We start from the raw sequence: 20,019 nt of genomic DNA, 5'->3' as shown, positions 1-20,019 counted from the left end.
CCGTATTTTCCGGGCTATAAGACCCCCTAAAATCCTTTCCCCCCCTCAAAACTAGACAGTGCGCCTTATAACCAACCCAGTGTGTCTAATGTTCGGAATAATTCTGGTTTTCCTTACCGAACGCTAATCAGAGGCAGGTGAGAGTAATCTGTCGTCATGGCAACTGAACAGGGGTGCTGAAACAGAACTTGAATCACAAACGCAAACAAACTATAATCCAAGCCACGGATCATCACAATTCACCCAATTATCACACATCTTTTTCGAAGTAATAAAAGTGAAACAACGCTTGGTTTGAGGAAAACTATGTAGTTCATGTCTCTTATTTTGAAGCAGCGACTTTTATTTTGAAGCGTGTCGAGGCATTTCGCACAGAGCGACGAGAGGAGAAACACCTCCGCAGTCACAAGCTCGGTAACGCGGCTCCCACAGCACCATCGGCGGCCGGCATGACGCGGAGCAAGTTGGGGCCCTTCTGTTGAGGACTTTGACTGACGGTGGTGGGGGGGAAAAGTACCTTGTATTTATTTGGACGCCTTTACCGGAAGTATATATTGGCGGCCTCTTCTGTTTTGTGTGTCCGGAGCGGAGGCGCTCGGAGCGGGCAAGGCGAGTGAGGGCGGCGGTGGTGGTGGTGGTGGTGGTACCGCTGCTAAACATGAACAAGAACCACCGTGTGCCGAGTAATCGTTCTCTGAGTGCCGTGGAGGTCAAAAGCAAGGTGAATACGACCACTTTTATTCAATGTTATTGCCTTTTTGTCCCGTTTTGGCCATGGCGTTCCGACCACTCCAGGCTAATTTAGCTTGCTAGGTGCTTATTAGCAAGTTGTTAGGATAATGGAAGCCAAATTAGCTACAACAAACTTAGTTTAATATGTTTAAAAAAAAAAAATCAAATGGCATAACTAGATGCCAATAAAGTGCGTTTAAAGTGTCCGTGATAAGTTTTCTTGTTAGTTGCGGTGATGTCACCTGTCGGCTTCCATTTGGAGCAAATATTGACACAAAGATGACGTCAAATTGACATTATGTTCGCCTTGACATAAGTCGGAGGGAGTTTTTAGGTTTTTTTTGTATTTTTCAAAGGAAGATTCAATTATCAGAGTCAGTGCTTGTTTGGCTCCTTGACGGCGTACAGGTGTCATTCGGCCCGCAGGCCTCACCTTGCCCTGCTGTGGGCGGGGCCTCAGTACACTTCATGCTAATTACTGTATTCTTCTTAAACTACAAACCCCGTTTCCATATGAGTTGGGAAATTGTGTTAGATGTAAATATAAACGGAATACAATGATTTGCAAATCATTTTCAACCCATATTCAGTTGAATATGCCACAAAGACAACATATTGGTTAGAGTGTCCGCCCTGAGATCGGTAGGTTGGAGTTCAAATCTCAGCCGAGTCATACCAAAGACTATAAAAATGGGACCCATAACCTCCCTGCTTGGCACTCAGCAACAAAGGGTTGGAGTTGGGGGTTAAATCACCAAAATGATTCCCGGGCGCGGCGCCGCTGCTGCCCACTGCTCCCCAAGGGGATGGGACAAATGCAGAGGACAAATTTCACCACATCTAGTGTGTGTGTGACAATCATTGGTACTTTAATCTTTAATCTTAATATTTGATGTTCAAACTGATAAACATATTTTTTTTTTGCAAATAATCATTAACTTTAGAATTTGATGCCAGCAACACGTGACAAAGAAGTTGGGAAAGGTGGCAATAAATACTGATAAAGTTGAGGAATGCTCATCAAACACTTATTTGGAACATCCCACAGGTGAACAGGCAAATTGGGAACCGGTGGGTGCCATGATTGGGTATAAAAATAGATTCCATGAAATGCTCAGTCATTCACAAACAAGGATGGGGCGAGGGTCACCACTTTGTCAACAAATGCGTGAGCAAATTGTTGAACAGTTTAAGAAAAACCTTTCTCAACCAGCTATTGCAAGGAATTTAGGGATTTCAACATCTACGGTCCGTAATATCATCAAAGGGTTAAAAAAATCTGGAGATATCACTGCACGTAAGCAGCTAAGCCCATGACCTTCGATCCCTCAGGCTGTACTGCATCAACAAGCGACATCAGTGTGTAAAGGATATCACCACAAGAGCTCAGGAACACTTCAGAAACCCACTGTCAGTAATTCCAGTTGGTCGCTACATCTGTAAGTGCAAGTTAAAACTCTCTCATGCAAGGCCAAAACCGTTTATCAACAACACCCAGAAACGCCGTCGGCTTCGCTGGGCCTGAGCTCATCTAAGATGGACTGATACAAAGTGGAAAAGTGTTCTGTGGTCTGATGAGTACACATTTTAAATTGTTTTTGGAAACTGTGGACGTCGTGTCCTCCGGACCAAAGAGGAAAACAACCATCCGGATTGTTATAGGCGCAAAGTGGAAAAGCCAGCATCTGTGATGGTATGGGGGTGTATTAGTGCCCAAGACATGGGTAACTTACACATCTGTGAAGACGCCATTAATGCTGAAAGGTACATACAGGTTTTGGAGCAACATATGTTGCCATCCAAGCAACATTACCATGGACGCCCCTGCTTATTTCAGCAAGACAATGCCAAGCCACGTGTTACATCAACGTGGCTTCATAGTAAAAGAGTGCGGGTACTAGACTGGCCTGCCTGTAGTCCAGACCTGTCTCCCATTGAAAATGTGTGGCACATTATGAAGCCTAAAATACCACAACGGAGACCCCTGGACTGTTGAACAACTTAAGCTGTACATCAAGCAAGAATGGGAAAGAATTCCACCTGAGAAGCTTAAAAAATGTGTCTCCTCAGTTCCCAAACGTTTACTGAGTGTTGTTAAAAGGAAAGGCCATGTAACACAGTGGTGAACATGCCCTTTCCCAACTACTTTGGTATGTGTTGCAGCCATGAAATTCTAAGTTAATTATTTGCAAAAAAAAAAAAAAGTTTGAACATCAAATATTTTGTCTTTGTAGTGCATTCAATTGAATATGGGTTGAAAAGGATTTGCAAAGTTTATATTTACATCTAACACAATTTCCCAACTCATATGGAAACGGGGTTTGTACAATTATGTCATTCGGTTTTTGTCATGTGACTTCTCTAAATAGGTTTACATTATGTACAAGGGCGCAGGAATGAGTTTAACATTGTATTTGATCAGAAACGACCCATTCTTAACTAGAACGAGCAGAAACATTCACAAAATGCTATGTCGCGTCCATCCATCCATCCATTTTTCTACCGCTTGTCCCTTTTGGGATCGCGGGGGGCGCTGGAGCCTATCTCAGCTGCATTCGGGCGGAAGGCAGGGTACACCCTGGACAAGTCGCCACCTCATCGCAGGGCCAACACAGATAGACAGACAACATTTACACTCACATTCACACACTAGGGCCAATTTAGTGTTGCCAATCAACCTATCCCCAGGTTGGAGGTGAGAGGAAGCCGGAGTACCCGTAGGGAACCCACTATTGGGAACACACACAGTAAAACGTGAACTTTTTGAAAAAAACTAACATAAACAACAACTTTTTCACAAGTGTGAAAAACGATATCAGTTTATTTTGGCCAGTGACAATAAAGTCCAAGAAAAAAGTTGTTTTTCCGGTGTAACAGATTGGCCAACAAAAATAAACACGAGTGATACCTCTCAGGTCCGTGTACCTTCCGTTCATTCTATTTCCGATTCTGAAACGCAAATCAAAAAAACTAAATAATGTCCGTTTTTCGATTTTTATTATATATGGCAGATTTGAAAACCAACAAAAGGGTTGATTTTCATTAAAATATTGCCATAAAATTGGATTTTGTGCGGTTTCCCTTTTATGGATTTGTATTTTTCCAGATCAACACAAAAAACGAATGTCCATCCAAAATGCAAAAATGCGTGGTTATCTGTGTGATGACAAATTGAACCGGAAGCAGTATTTTTTTTTAGCTTTTTGTTTGCGTTTAGCATGTTTTTAGCATAACGGTAACATCTTTATCCGTGTACCTTCCGTTGATTCTATTTTCAATTCTGAAACTCAAATAAAAAAATGATAGAAATCGAAAAACTTTCTTAATTTTATGTATGGCAGATTTTGAAAGAAACAAAACGGGTTTATTTTCATTAAAATATTGCCATAAAATAGGCTTTTGTGCTTTTTTCCTTTTTATGGATTTTAATTTTTCTAGATCAGTGTTCTTCAGTGTTCCGTGAGGTACAGTCTGGTGTGCCGTGGGAGATTATGCAGTTTCACCTATTTGGGTCAAAAATATTTTTTGCAAAACAGTAATTATAATTTGCAAATGTGCCGTTGAGTGTCGGTGCTGTAAAGTACAAAGTAAACAAAAACAGAATGCTGGACGACAGCAAAGACTTACAGCGTGTGGAGCACAAATTACATAACGCTTAAAGGAAGACATAAAACTGCAACAGGAAAATACCAACAAAACGGGAAAAGCCACCAAAATAGGAGCACAAGACAAGAAATAAAACTATACACACGGAAAAACAACAAAAAACTCATAAGTCACGCCGTGATGTGACAGTTGACCTACTTTGAGACAAGAGCTATATTGATGCATGGTTGGTTATGGTTTAAAGTCATACCCAAAAATTGCGACAACGACTTTTTACTGTCAACTGAGTTTAGTTTTTTAATGATTTCTGCTGGTGGTGTGCCTCCGGATTTTTTCAACGCAAAAAATGTGCCTTGGCCCAAAAAAGGTTGAAAAACACTGTTCTAGATAAACACAAAAATCTACAAATGTTCATCCAAAATTAAAAACTGCGTGGTTATCTGTTTGATGACAAATGGAAACGTAAGCAGTATTTTAGCTTTTCCTTTGCGTTTAGCATGTTTTTAGCGTAACGGTAACGGTCCGTGTAGCTTCCGTTCATTGTATTTAGAATTCTTAAATGCAAATCAATAAACAAATTTCGGGCCATTTTTTCTATTTAATGACACTTTTTTTAAAATGACAATAGGACCCCTGTTGAACAAAGATGTTACCGCTAAAAACATGCTAAACGCAAAGGAAAAGCTAAAATACTGCTTCCGGTTCAATTTGTCATCACACAGATAACCACTCATTTTTGTTATTTTGGATAAACTTGAATTGAATTTTTGTGTTTATCTGGAAAAATAACAATACATAAAAGGAAAACGGCACAAAATCCAATTTTATGGCAACATTTTAATGAAAATCAACCCTTTTTTGTTTGTTTTTTAAAAATATGCCATATATAGTAAAAATCGAAAAAACAGCCCTAGCTTAGTTTTTTTTATTTGCGTTTCAGAATTGGAAATGGAATGAACGAAAGGTTTGCTTTTGCGCTCAGCATGTTTTTTAGCATAACGGTAACATTTTTGTTCAGCAGGAGACCTATTGTCGTTTTCAAAAAGTGTCAAATAGTTGGCCCGAAATTTGTTTGATTTGCATTTAAGAATTGGAAAAAGAATGAACGGAAGGTACACGGACTCTTTCACTGGGGGTGCACAGAAAAATCGATTCACATCCGAATCGTGATTCTTATTTATCCAGATTCTAAATTTATCCATAATTTTCAAAAATATATTAAAAAATAAAAGATAAATAAAAAAACAATATATATTTTGATAAAAATGAATTCAAAAAGTTTTTAGTAGAAATGTCCGATAATGGCTTTTTTGCCAATATCCGATATTCCGATATTGTCCAACTCTTAATTACCGATTCCGATACCAATATATACAGTCGTGGAATTAAAATACTATTATGCCTAATTTTGTTGTGATGCCCCGCTGGATGCATTAAACAACGTAACAAGGTTTTCCAAAATAAATCAACTCAAGTTATAGAAAAAAAATGCCAACATGGCACTGCCATATTTATTATGGAAGTCACAAAGTGCATTATTTTTTTTAACATGCCTCAAAACAGCAGCTTGGAATTTGGGACATGCTCTCCCTGAGAGAGCATGTGGAGGTTGAGGTGGGCAGGGTTGGGGTTGCGGGGTTTTGGGGTTAGGGAGTAGCGGTGGGTGTATATTGTAGCGTCCCGGAAGAGTTAGTGCTGCAAGGGCTTCTGGGTATTTGTTCTGTTGTGTTTATGTTGTGTTACGGTGCGGATGTTCTCCCGAAATGTGTTTGTCATTCTTGTTTGGTGTGGGTTCACAGTGTGGCGCATATTTGTAACAGTGTTAATGTTGTTTATACGGCCACCCTAAGTGTAACTTGTATTGCTGTATGGCATTCACTTGTGTGTGTGAAAAGCCGTAGATATTATGTGACTGGGCCGGCACGCAAAGGCAGTGCCTTTTAAGGTTTATTGGCGCTCTGTACTTCTCCCTAAGTCCGTGTACACAGCGGCGTTTTAAAAAGTCACAAATTTTACTTTTTGAAACCGATACCGATAATTTCCAATATTACATTTTAAAGCATTTATCGGACATCCCTAGTTTTTAGGCAATCTCCATGCGACCAGAAGGATCCTTTCTAACCTGTGACCTAAATTATTGTATCAAATAAAATATATTGCAAGAATCGGTTTGCATCAAAAATAGTTTCTGAATCGAATTGTCCCTCGAGAAATCTGAATCGGATGGAATTTTTGGTTGCCCAAAGATTCACACTCGCTAACAACTCTGTGTGCTGTCACTTTACAGCCTGCATTTAGTCACTTAATGGTATTGTGTGGAAATGAGGCGACAAGGCATTTAAGTTAGAACTGACATTGCTTGGCAACACCGACAAACAGTGTAATGGACGAGTGACCATCCCTGTAAACAAACGGCAAGATGTTATAAACAAGTCATATTCGTGGCAACTAGAGCTGCAGCCATCGACTGCAACTACGATAAACTTTATTAATGATAACCGCGGTTAAACTTCTGACGGTTAGTATTATTGCTTTAAATAGGAATGACCAAAAAAACGTGATTAATAGCCGCACTTTGATGAACTCACTGCTCAACTAGTGCTAGCTTGCTAGCTAGCCTAATGCTAACATGAATGCAATACAGCAGTGGTGTCAAACGTATGGACCGCGGGCCTGAACAGGCCTGCAAACAGGTTTTATCCGGCCTGCGGGTTGAGTTTGCCAAGTATAAAAATGAGCCTACATTTTTGAAGGAAAGAAACCGCTGTTCTCAATGTGTCCACTAGATGTCGCAATAGCAATTATTTGTATCTTTGTAGATGATGCTACATATGTAAAAATAAAAATAAACCATATGATGTTAGTGCACCAGTCGAGGAAAATGAGCAAACTACATAAATAACCTGTAATTTTGATTTTGATATGATTTTTTTTATCTTGATAGATTAACACCAATGAGTTGACTGATGAACATTATCACATAATTTATTCAGAAAGTATAAATAACGACAAATAAGACAGAATACTATGAACCGCAACATGTAAGTGTAAAAAAAAAACATTATGATTTGTACATTTTCAGAATGTGCTTGTTCTATTTTTAAACAAAGAAAACAATCTGAAGTTGTCTTTATTTCTAAGTTATCGTGCCGTGATTTTTACCAGCCCTGCCCACTTGAGAGTAGATTTTTCTCCATGTGGGCCTCGGTCTAAAATGAGTTTGACACCCCTGCAATACAGTATAAACACAATAAGGAACTTGGTCAAAAGAATGTAACACGGGGATGTACAACTTTATTAACATATAGTGAACTTGTGTAAGGTCACAAAAAGCGGAAGTGAAGCAAAGTGAACGCTCAATATGCCTTTATCAATAGAAGAGAAACAATTTCAAGAATTAAAATGGAAAGACAGGAAACATTCAAACACTCAAACATATATATTTATATATGGCTCTTAAGAATCCAAAACAATATTTAGTATACTGTTTCAATAAAAATTTTTTTAAATGAAACTTGGTTAAAATATTTTGATATGTGTTTAAATATGTTTATGAGCACATTCGGCGATATAAATAACCGTGATATGAAACTTTCATATTGTTACATCCCTAGCTGCAACTAACGACTTTTGTGACAGTCGACTAGTCATCAATTATCTTAACTAGAGATGTCCGATAATGGCTTTTTTGCCGATATCCGATATTCCGATATTGTCCAACTCTTAATTACAGATTCCGGTATCAACCGATACGATATATACAGTCGTGGAATTAACACATTATTATGCCTAATTTTGTTGTGATGCCCCGCTGGATGCATTAAACAATGTAACTTTACCATGAATTGATTAACAAGTTTAAGATTAAACAAGTTGAAAAACGTATTCAGGTGTTACCATTTAGAATCAGAATCAGAATAGTTTTATTGCCATTGTTTGAGAACGGGTTCACAAACTAGGAATTTTTCTTGGTGCAATCGTGCAACATAAAACACATATAACACAGATTTGGTAATAACAAGTGCTGTTACTGAGCTATCAGATCTTGTTATACACTTAGAAGGAATTCAAAGGAGCTACTGTTAGGAGTTATTGTTCATGTGCCTGATGGCCGAGTGGAAAAAACTGTTCAGGTGGCGGAAGGTGTGGGTCTGGATGGACCGTAGTCTCCTGCCTGAGGGGAGAGGGGAGAATAGTTTGTGTCCAGGGTGAGAAGAGTCAGCTGTGATCCGACCCACACGCCTCCTGGTCCTGGAGGAGAACAGGTCCTGGAGGGATGGGTGATTTAGTGGTCAATTGTACGGAATATGTACTGTACTGTGCAATCTACTAATACAAGTTTCAATCAAAAACAAGGTTTTTCAAAATAAGAGATCAACTTCAACTCCAATTATGGAAAAAAGTGCCAACATGGCACTGCCATATTTATTATTGAAGCCACAAAGTGCATTATTTTTTTTAACATGCCTCAAAACAGCAGCTTGGAATTTGGGACATGCTCTCCCTGAGATAATCTTGATACCCACTACAACTATGGGAAATACTATACTTTGACTTTCACAAAGTGCATTATTTTTTTTAACATGCCTCAAAACAGCTACAAAAACAATGAAGGCACACAGCTTCAGTCCAGAGTATACTAGAGCATACTTGCCAACCTTGAGACCTCCGAATTCAGGAGATGCGGGGGGAGGAGGGTTTGGTGGTAGCGGGGGGTGTATATTGTAGCGTCCCGGAAGAGTTAGTGCTCCAAGGGGTTCTGTTGTGTTTATGTTGTGTTACGGTGTGGATGTTCTCCCGAAATGTGTTTGTCATTCTTGTTTGGTGTGGGTTCACAGTGTGGCGCATATTTGTAACAGTGTTAAAGTTGTTTATACGTCCACCCTCAGTGTGACTTGTATGGCTGTTGACCAAGTATGCTTGCATTCACTTGTGTGTGTAAAAGCCGCATATATTATGTGACTGGGCCGGCACGCTGTTTGTATGGAGGAAAAGCGGACGTGACGACAGGTTGTAGAGGACGCTAAAGGCAGGGCCTTTAAGGCACGCCCCCAATAATGTTGTCCGGGTGGAAATCGGGAGAAGGGTTGCCCCGGGAGATTTTCGGGAGGGGCACTGAAATTTGGGAGTCTCCCGGGAAAATCGTGAGGTTGAAACCAATACAGATAATTTCCGATAATACATTTCAAAGCATTTATCGGCCGATAATATCGGCCTGTTCAATCAAGACTTACGGTCATTTAAACGCAGCGCTGCACATCATAATGGCGGCGACAGTTTTGATGTTAAAGGTCTAAAAAATTATATCGAACGTCCGGCCGACCGGATTGAAAATCTTAATAGGCCGTATTTTGCCCAGGTCTGGCATAAGGTCATTCAGTTTTATTTTTCACACCGTGTAAAATTGTTACATCTAAAGTCTTTTCAACTCCACTTAATATGTTTGGCAATTCAGAAATATTTGTTTATACTGTATCTGTGCTGCTCATTCGGCTGTTACAAAAGCCAAAACAACTATTATCATATTGTTGCTGTCAGGTTGAGAAGCCCTTTGAGACATTTGTGATTAAGGGCTATATACTGCAAATACATTTTGATTAATTGATATTAAACGATTGTCCATTCAAAAGCAAGGACAGGCTCAGCGCTAACGAAAACAAAGGATATATTTTTTTAAATGAAAACAAAGGACAGTTAATATATCAGCCATAAAAACAAACACCAAAGCTATCACACTTCCTCAAAAAGAAACCCACCATTTGTGTTTGACAAGCTGCACACAGGTATTATATTGATTAACTCCTCGCATTTTTATCATTCTTAAAGACTTGAATAGTTCCGGACATGTTGGCTATCTACTAAATTGTCCATGTATTCTTTTATGATATCAGCACCGTGGTGCCCAATGTTCGTGTGGGTGATTGACGTTTGTTATTGTGCCTTTCTTCTTTGCCAGGCAAATCGATGCTGCTTCACACCTGAAGTTCCTGACAAATAGAAAAAAAAAGTACTTGAATTGATAAAATAAAAATGTCACAATTTCACTGTTTTACCCAGTTTAGACTGCAATTGCTGATGACTTAACACCAACTGCTGAGTGCCAACATTTTATAGATAAAGCTGCAGGATGCTGACCACTCGTCATACTTTAAACTGATACTGAAATCTTGTGTACTTCATAAAAAAGAACTTCCACTGTTTTTTGAACCGGCGCTAATTAAAGACCCAGAGGGGTATTTGCCTTTTGTAGACCACACACCTTTGGAGACTCTGCGGTTAATTGAATAGAGGCATTTATAGTAATATATAGTTTAGTGCTGCAATCGTTACACCTGATGAAAGTGTCTCAGCAAAGTTGGGGTACATCCATTTCTAATTGAACATTTTTTGTCATCAAATGTATTTCTCCTTTGCAGCCCGTTTAGGCAGCAGAGCAGTTAAGATCTGAATATATTTATTTATTTGTTATAACATGAAAAAAACAATGTAAAACACCAACAACACTCCGTTTACATTTGAATATCAACCAAGTATTACTGATAGTGTTATTGAAAGCGCTAACACAGAGGAACTACTTTTAGCTGCACCGTGTTCTCAGAGTTAATTATAGATTATAAATAATGCTTCACTTTTATAGTAGAAGGTTGTGTCCATTAACCGAGAAGTTGGTCAATTTTGACATTCAACTCCGAAAGACACAGACGCTTGTTTTGATTTACTTTTACCTGCCTGAGTATTGTGGTTAATTATTCATCTAAGCGGGAAGATACTAACATCCCATTAGTCGGCATACCAGCGAAAGCAGACAATGTACAGTAAGTGATTGTTTTATTATGTTCATAGTTTGTTTTTCTTGTATAGCACTTAGCAATACTGCTACTTGCTGGATCTTCTTATCACTCAGCTTCTAAAACTTGTCGCTCATCCTCCTTATATTCAGGCTCAAAAATATAAAGTTCTGGATCATCATTTGTCCAAAGTAGTCGATTTATCTCATGAAGTCTGCCATGATTATTAGTGGTGTTGTTCTTGTCGAAGGAAATTAATGCACTTTTTAGTTGCTTAGAATGAGCAAAATACATAAATATTACATGGTATTATGTATGTGGCTCTTACTACATTACACATATGCGTACTTACAGTGCGTATATAAAACGTTGATGGAGATTTTTGTAGGTTTTTTAGAGCGCTTTATGGGCACAATTGACTCAACGACTCCCATTACCTCCATTGTTGGCTGACCTTTGCTCGCGTTTATTTACGAGTTAGAATGCATACAAAAACAAAAAGGTGTGTTCTTGTCTCACATAAAGATTGTGAATGATAGGCAAAATAAAATACAATCTCTTTGGTTGTTTATTTTCTGCTGCAGCTGTTACATATACTGTAATATTGTACATGGTAATTGTTTTATATTGTATATATGATATAAACATATACTATAGTGTACAGCTCTGGTAATTCGCACCCACCTGCACAAATGTACTTCAAAATGTAACAATCAAAATAAATGCCTTTTTTTTCTTTACTAGGGCATGCATATATAATATGCATTAGTTTGACCATTTAAAATCAGCGATAATAAAAAGGAGATGCTTGGAAATAGCACAAAAATGCCCCAAAAACTTGGAAAAACGCGATTCATAGCGTTACTTTTTGGTGTAACCATCATGAGCGTTCTGTTCAGGTATATTTCTTTTATATTTTGATAAATCATCATATTTATGTATTACTAAATTTAAATAGGTATTGATCAATCTTTAAGCTGTGTGTATTTGATTTCAGTTTGCTTTTGACATCTTATTTAGAATTGTAGTTGAAACTTTTACAACCTTGTGTTGCGCTCATGATGGCGTAACCAAACTAGATTTCATTTAATGATCTTATTTTGAATATTTATTCCCTTTTTTACATTTAGTATATTTAAATAATCATTTATAAACATTGAATAAATTTCAAATATCAATAAAATGCAATTGCCTTCATCTTATAGGGTAATGTTTAGTTACACCAAGTCATGAGCGTAACACTAAGCTTCATCACTTTGACTTGTAATATCTCTAATTCTGGTGGTGTTTTATGCTTTTTTTCTTTTTGGCACATGTACTATACATATAATACAATAAAGTCCCATATAAAATTATGTTTCTAGCAATACTTTAATTTTGCCTTTGAAAGTAACACTCCAATGTCCATTAGTGGAGCTGTACACTATAATATATCAGTACATATCATATACTGTATATATATCATGTAAATATTACGTATATATTTTATATTGCTATATTTAGTCTATTTTATACCTGCATTGTCCTTTCCATCCTTACACTTTCCATCATTTGTAACAGAGCTACTGTGTGAAACAATTTCCCTTGTGGATCATTAAAGTTTGTCAAAGTCTAAGTCTATTCCATGATCGTCCATGTCCGAATTGCAATGCATCTAAAAATCTATTATTTTCTCCCACCTCTAGTCCTCTGTATTCAAGCGTACATTTTTAGTACCGTATTTTTCGGATTATAAGTCGCAGTTTTTTTCATAGTTTGGCGGGGGGTGCGATTTATACTCTGGAGTGATTTATTTGTGAAATTATTAACACATTACCGTAAAATATCAAATATTAATATTTATCTCATTCATGTAAGAGACTAGGCGTATATCAGCAATCGTCACACACACACACACGTCAACCAATAAAAATTTGGCGGGGGCGGGTCATGGCAGAAGTGCATTGTGAAAAAAAAGATGCTACCTGCTACTTCCGTACCTATGAAAATTGATCATTTCAACACTGGCGGTAACTTATAAAAACAGAGGATGGATCGACAAAGCAAGGGCTTCAGTGACAACCGAAACCATCATGTCCGGATTCAGAAAGGCTGGAATAATTGGAACTGCAACTGACGATGACTCTGACGTAAGCGACGTACCGATAGAAGAGGAAGCAGCACATTGTCTACCTTTTGGAGTTGGCAGAGTTGTTTAGAAGCGACACGGAGGAAGAAGATTTCATGGGATTTAGCGATTAGGAGTGACAGATTGTTTGGTAAACGTATAGCATGTTCTATATGTTATAGTTATTTGAATGACTCTTACCATAATATGTTACGTTAACATACCAGGCACGTTCTCAGTTCGTTATTTATGCCTCATATAATGTACACTTATTCAACCTGTTGTTCACTATTCTTTATTTATTTAAAATTGCCTTTCAAATGTTTATTCTTGGTGTTGGATTTTATCAAATAAATTTCCCCAAAAATGTGACTTATACTCTAGTGCGACTTATATATATATTTTTCCTTCTTTATTATGCATTTTCGGCCGGTGCGATTTATACTCCGGAGCGACTTATAATCCGTAAAATATGGTAGACGTTCCACATAATGCTAGATAAAAGTCACAACATTATCTTGTGGAGTATATATATCAGAAGATGTAAAAAAAATATGGAAAACTGTTGGTAAATCTGTAGACAAATGTACATATTTGTACATAAAAATAGATATACAATGTATGTTTTGTCAAAATGTCTTCTTTGAAAAGAGGAGCAGATGAAGACAAGACAGGGTATTCAAGAATTTCCTTTGAATTATTAAGATTTCATGAAAGTATGATTGACAATAGGGCTGCACAAATAATGGCCATTGGATTGACTTCAATGTTTTAATTACTGCAATTATCAATCGCAAGAGGCTGAGGTTTTTAACAGTCTTTTAATTGACTCATAATTGTCAAGCCTTGCATCCTTGGCCTACTGACAAACCACAAGGAAGAGGCAATGTGCACGATGCAGTCAGTATGCTAATAACACTTGCCTTGTGTTACTGTACAGTATCTAAAAAAAAGGTTGTAATTGTCATCGTGTAAAACAGTTTAAAGAACTTCTCTGGTGAAAGCAGTACTGGTTGATGAGGCAAGCATGGGTGTTATAGACGTAAACCCAAATATTTTTGAATGTGGATTAATAATGGATTAGATTTATATAGCATATTTCTATCAACTGGATACTCAAAGTGCTCACATTCACACTTTGTAAGCTACATTTGTAGCCACATCTGCCCTGGGGTAGACTGACGGAGCTGAAACACTCAAGTTTCGGGCACAGCTGCTCTACCTGCCACGCCACGCCGTCCCAGATTATTGCATATTGTTCTTTCATATATGACAACTTGAGGCATTAAAAGTTTTATTGACAGTCTAAAATGAACATGACTTCCTTCACTCACCATTCTTGCAGTTTTATGCATTTAAATTACCGGTAATAAAATCCAAAAATCGCAAATCGAGTCTCGGTTGCAATATTTGGCAGAAAAATCGCAATTAGCATTTTTTTCTTAAAATCGTGCAGCCCTAATTGACAAGTAGCACCCCAGATAGCATTGCAATACATTATGTGTGGATATCTTAAAATATAGTATAATGTCAACTAGGGCTGGGCGATATGGACGAAAACGTAGATCAATATATTTTTACTTAAACTCGATATTCGATATATATCTCAATATATTTTTCGGTGGAAGTATACATATTAAGATATTAATTTTTTGAGCGACATTCAGTGAAATTGAAGTGAATGACAACAGTACTGTAAACAGTCAAGTGGCACTTTTATTAACCCAGTTAGTCAAGATGGGTATTAACAGCACAGACCTCTAGACCTCCACCCCAGATCCCACCTCACTCCTACCCACTTCTCTAAAGTGGGCTGGCTCAAGGTGGAGGACAGAGTTAAACAACTTGCACTGAGCCTAGTCTATAAAATCCACTACACCTCCCTGATACCGAAGTACATGTCAAACTACTTCCTTAACGTAAATGACCGCCATAACCACAACACCAGGGGGAGCTCCACTAACCACGTTAAACCCAGATTCCGAACTAACAAAGGTCTTGACTCATTCTCTTTCTATGCCACATCAATGTGGAATGCGCTCCCAACAGGTATAAAAGAAAGGGCATCTCTATCCTCCTTCAAAACCGCAATAAAAGTTCACCTCCAGGCAGCTACAACCCTAAACTAACACCCTCCCCGGATTGCTAATAATCAAATGTAAACAATCAAATGCAGATACTTTTTCTTATGCCTTCTGATCTCTCTCTCTCTCTCTCTATGTCCACTACTTGCTGTCCATATCCTACCCCCCCCTCCACACCCCTGATTGTAAATAATGTAAATAATTCAATGTGATTATCTTGTGTGATGACTGTATTATGATGATAGTATATATGATAGTATATATCTGTATCATGAATCAATTTAAGTGGACCCCGACTTAAACAAGTTGAAAAACTTATTCGGGTGTTACCATTTAGTGGTCAATTGTACGGAATATGTACTTCACTGTGCAACCTACTAATAAAAGTCTCAATCAATCAATCAAACAGAAAATAAACTGTTTAAGTAGTACAGAAATACATAACATAAATAAAATAGAAAAATATTATTTCTACGTAAAAAAAATAACAGCTGTGCAAATAATACAAAATGTATCAAACTCGGATAAAAAAATACATTAATCTTTAATCTTAATTTGCAGGCAGGCACTTTGTGATTTCCCTTCCTGGTTTGATGACCCGCCCCATCTTGCCTCTGATTGGCCTGTCCCTAACCAATCGTGACTCATCATAGTAAACAACAAACCAATCATGGATGTTCTTATACGTGCAAGCGAGTCTTGGAAGGAGGAAGGGGAGGGGTTTAGTAGCCCATGAAGGGGGAGAACAGGAACACAACAAATAAGCGGCGTTTGGTCATTTTAACGTGAAATAAATTATATCGATATTGCGATATTTTCTTAATTCATATCTTGTTTAAAAATATATCGATATATCTTACAAACTCGATATATCGCTCAGCCCTAATGTCAACATACAAGACCAATCAATAGAACAACAAAGTTGACTTACAATAGTTATTGATTTCATCATCTTGTCACAAACAAGTTCCATTAGTTGTTTCTAAGTACAACTCCTAAAAATTTTGTTTGAGACACCAGGCTAATTTTGATGCCACCATTGAATAGTTTCACGTCTTCTTTATCCTAGCTTTTATTTTTAGTATTAAAAATCATATTTGTTTCTTTAATATTAAGTGCCAATTTATTAATTTTAAACAATTCAGAAATTTTAGACAGTTCATTTTTTTTGTTTTTGTTAGGCAATCAAGATTAGAATGAGATATTAAAAGGGTATATTTTTTATGATCTAAATCGGTTGCAATCTTACCAACAAACTATAGCAGTGCCATTTTTTTTTTGACATTTTTTCTCTAAAACTGTACTGATAAATATAGAAAATACAAATATCAGACAAATGTTTTTAAATTCATATATATATATTTTTTTCCTAGCACTGTAGAAAAGCGAGGTAACACAAAAATAGGATGACTGCAATCTGTTTGTCCACATAATATTTTTATTACACGATTGATCAACATGATCAAATATTGACTATATGACTAGTTGATATATGCACTTAAATGTAGAGTATATGTAGTATATGTAGAATATATTTATATATTATATATATATATTATTTATTATTATTCTTGTCTATTGTGAGCGAACTGTGGTGCTGAATTTCCCCAAGGGATCAATAAAGTACTTTCTATTCTATTCTATATCATAAATATTTTGTTATTGTGTGTGTGTGGCCCCTCCCACAGTTCGGGGCGGAGTTTCGTCGCTTCTCTCTGGACCGCTCCAAGCCGGGCCGCTTTGATGAGTTCTACGGCCTGCTGCAGCATGTGCACCGCATTCCCAACGTGGACCTGCTGGTGGGCTACGCCGACGTGCACGGCGACCTGCTGCCCATCAACAATGACGACAACTACCACAAGGCCATCTCCACCGCCAGCCCGCTTCTCAGACTCTTCCTGCAGAGGAAAGGTAAGAGGCGCTAGCGAGTTCCACCTGTCGGGAAGGGCATTTGTTGCGAAAACTAAATCGAAACCATTCATGCAATCGACTCAATGTGGTGACCCCTGGACAGGGAAAAGACGAAATGGGAAGACGGTGTTCGCTCCACAATGTTGTGTGCGTCCGTGTTGATGTCGCCATGACTAAGGCTTCTTTAGATCAGTTCTGGCTTGTCTGTCTAAGTCCTTACATTATACAATCTGAGTTTGTGGAAGCTTTGTTGGTAGACCGTCATGTGGTCGCCCCACAATGTTGTGTGCATCAGTGTTGATATTCCAGAAAACACATTCCTGTCTTGTTCTTGCTTTTTCTTTGCATTTCTTCAAAATAGTATTTTTTTTTTACATTGTTTTAAACTTAGCATATTTTTCTAATTAGAGATGTTCCAATCAGGGTTTTTTGCTGCTGACACAAATACCGATAACATGTATTAAATGGGAGTGTTTCTGTTTTTTTTATGATGAGTGCTATTGACAGCATAACCATAACACAATATTTAAACTAGTTCCTTATTGTAGAGGTTGCCCTCTAGTGGGTTCCTCGGACCACCACACACTGCCACGAGAGCCCGGATTTCAGGGTACAACACTTGTTTTATTTTCATAAATGTGGAGAGCCTTTTGCTTTCCAGCTAAACATCTTTCTCTTTGTTCGTGTCTCTCTCTCTCTGGCTCCCACTCCAACTCCAACAATGTGTCTCATCCCGGCTGCTGCTAATAAAGGCGACAGGTGATTAGATAACAAGGCCCACCTGGGCCATCTACTCAACTGTCGCTGTCAACGGGACGGTCCTGGCACACCTCGTTCCGCGGCAGGCCACGCCCCCTTCCACACTTATTTTCTTATATTATATACAATTGTTTGAGGAAAAAAAAGTAATTAGTACACAAAAACTGAACAAAAGCAAAAACTACTATCTAGTACTCCATCTATTCTCTACTACCGTATTTTCCAGACCATACCGCGCACCGAATTATAAGGCGCTCTGCCGATGAATGGTCTATGTCCGATAATATCGGACTGCCGATATTATCGGCCGATAAATGCTTTAAAATGTAATATCGGAAATTATCGGTATCTGTTTCAAAAAGTAAAATTTATGAGTTTTTAAAACGCCGCTGTGTACACGGACGTAGGAAGAAGTACAGAGCGCCAATAAACCTTGAAGACACTGCCTTTGCGTGCCGGCCCAGTCACATAATATCTACGGCTTTTGACACACTTGCAAGTGAATGCAAGGCATACTTGATCAACAGCCATACAGGTCACACTGAGGGTGGACGTATAAAGAACTTTAACACTGTTACAAATATGCGCCACACTGTGAACCCACACCAAACAAGAATGACAAACACATTTCGGGAGAACATTCGCACCGTAACACAACATAAACACAACAGAACAAATACCCAGAACCCCTTGCAGCACTAACTCTTCCGGGACGCTACAATATACACCACCCCCACCTCAACCCCGCGCCCCCTAACCCGCCCACCTCAACCTCCTCATGCTCTCTCAGGGAGAGCATGTCCCAAATTCCAAGCTGCTGTTTTGAGGCATGTTAAAAAAAAGAATGCACTTTGTGACTTAAATAATAAATATGGCAGTGCCATGTTGGCCATTTTTTCCATAACTTGAGTTGAAGTTGTTCTCTTATTTTGGAAAACCTTGTTACATTGTTTAATGCATCCAGCGGGGCATCACAACAGAATTATGCATAATAATGTGTTAATTCCACAACTGTATAAATCTGTATCGGTTGATATCAGTATCGGTAATTAAGAGTTAGACAATATCGGAATATCGGATATCGGCAAAAAAGCCATTATCGGACATCTCTAGTAAATAGTCATGAAAATAAAGAGAACTCATTGAATGAGAAGGTGTCCAAACTTTTGGCCTGTACTGTATATCTATCGTATTATCGGCCCAGTCCTAGGTATTATTTATTGATAAAAAGAAAAAAGAAAAAAAAAGACTATCACTGGCTATCAAATTGACAAATTAAGGCGTCCTGTTTAGGAAATTGTGTTTGTACTTAGAATAAGTGAAGATCAAATCTAGTACTATTGACATAATGCACTATACAGTGTGTGGTTTTACTGAGCATTAAGTGTTTATTATGTTATTCAATTTAGAGTGGCTGAACTACATTTCTTAGTTCTGCAACGATGACAATTAAGCTGTCAAAGTACTTCATTTTAATTAGCACGTTGTCGGCCATCATAAGTATGGCATGCCGCAAGGAGCGGCGGCAGTATAATTCCAAGTAATTATTTAGCAACTAACGACGCGTTCAATTCAGTCTTGCTGTTATGTCTTGCACGTTTAATCTGCACCTCCACCTACACAAGCACTTTGTCATCAAGAGATTAGTCGGGGTCAGCGTGCTGCGCTGCGTGAGACCGCCGCTCAATTACACGCTCCAGACACGAGCGCCATGCTGGGCCTCAGCTGCTGTCACACACACACACACACACACACACACACACACACACACACACACACACACACACACACATTCATACACGTACACTAACCCATAAAACGGAACAGTTGCATCACATTCGCCACACAGACGCCCACCCTCAGACACAACACAAGTGATGCACGCATGCAGACACCCCCTGCCCCCACAACACCCCCAACCTGTAATTACTGAGAGGCTCAGATGATGCTGCACTGATTGGCTGCTCATCTCCATCCAATTATATGCACACAATGTGGATCTACAGTAGCTCACATATCGGCAACATACTAT

At 38.3% G+C, this 20,019-nt stretch overlaps 1 protein-coding gene across 1 annotated transcript in view; it reads left to right on the top strand.

The window, feature by feature from the left end:
• The first annotated feature begins 389 nt into the window (after window positions 1-389).
• Window positions 390-20,019, top strand: part of pard6b (par-6 partitioning defective 6 homolog beta (C. elegans)) — a 59,238-nt gene continuing 39,608 nt past the window's right edge. The window contains exons 1-2 of the mRNA XM_062052612.1: window positions 390-721; window positions 17,006-17,228. Of these exons, the coding sequence (XP_061908596.1) occupies window positions 659-721; window positions 17,006-17,228 (286 nt within the window). The 5' untranslated portion in view covers window positions 390-658. The remainder of the gene's footprint in view (window positions 722-17,005; window positions 17,229-20,019) is intronic.

Source organism: Entelurus aequoreus, linkage group LG07, assembly GCF_033978785.1.
Source record: "Entelurus aequoreus isolate RoL-2023_Sb linkage group LG07, RoL_Eaeq_v1.1, whole genome shotgun sequence".
NCBI classification, from domain to species: domain Eukaryota; kingdom Metazoa; phylum Chordata; class Actinopteri; order Syngnathiformes; family Syngnathidae; genus Entelurus; species Entelurus aequoreus.
This window is presented reverse-complemented; position numbering and strand designations above follow the sequence as displayed.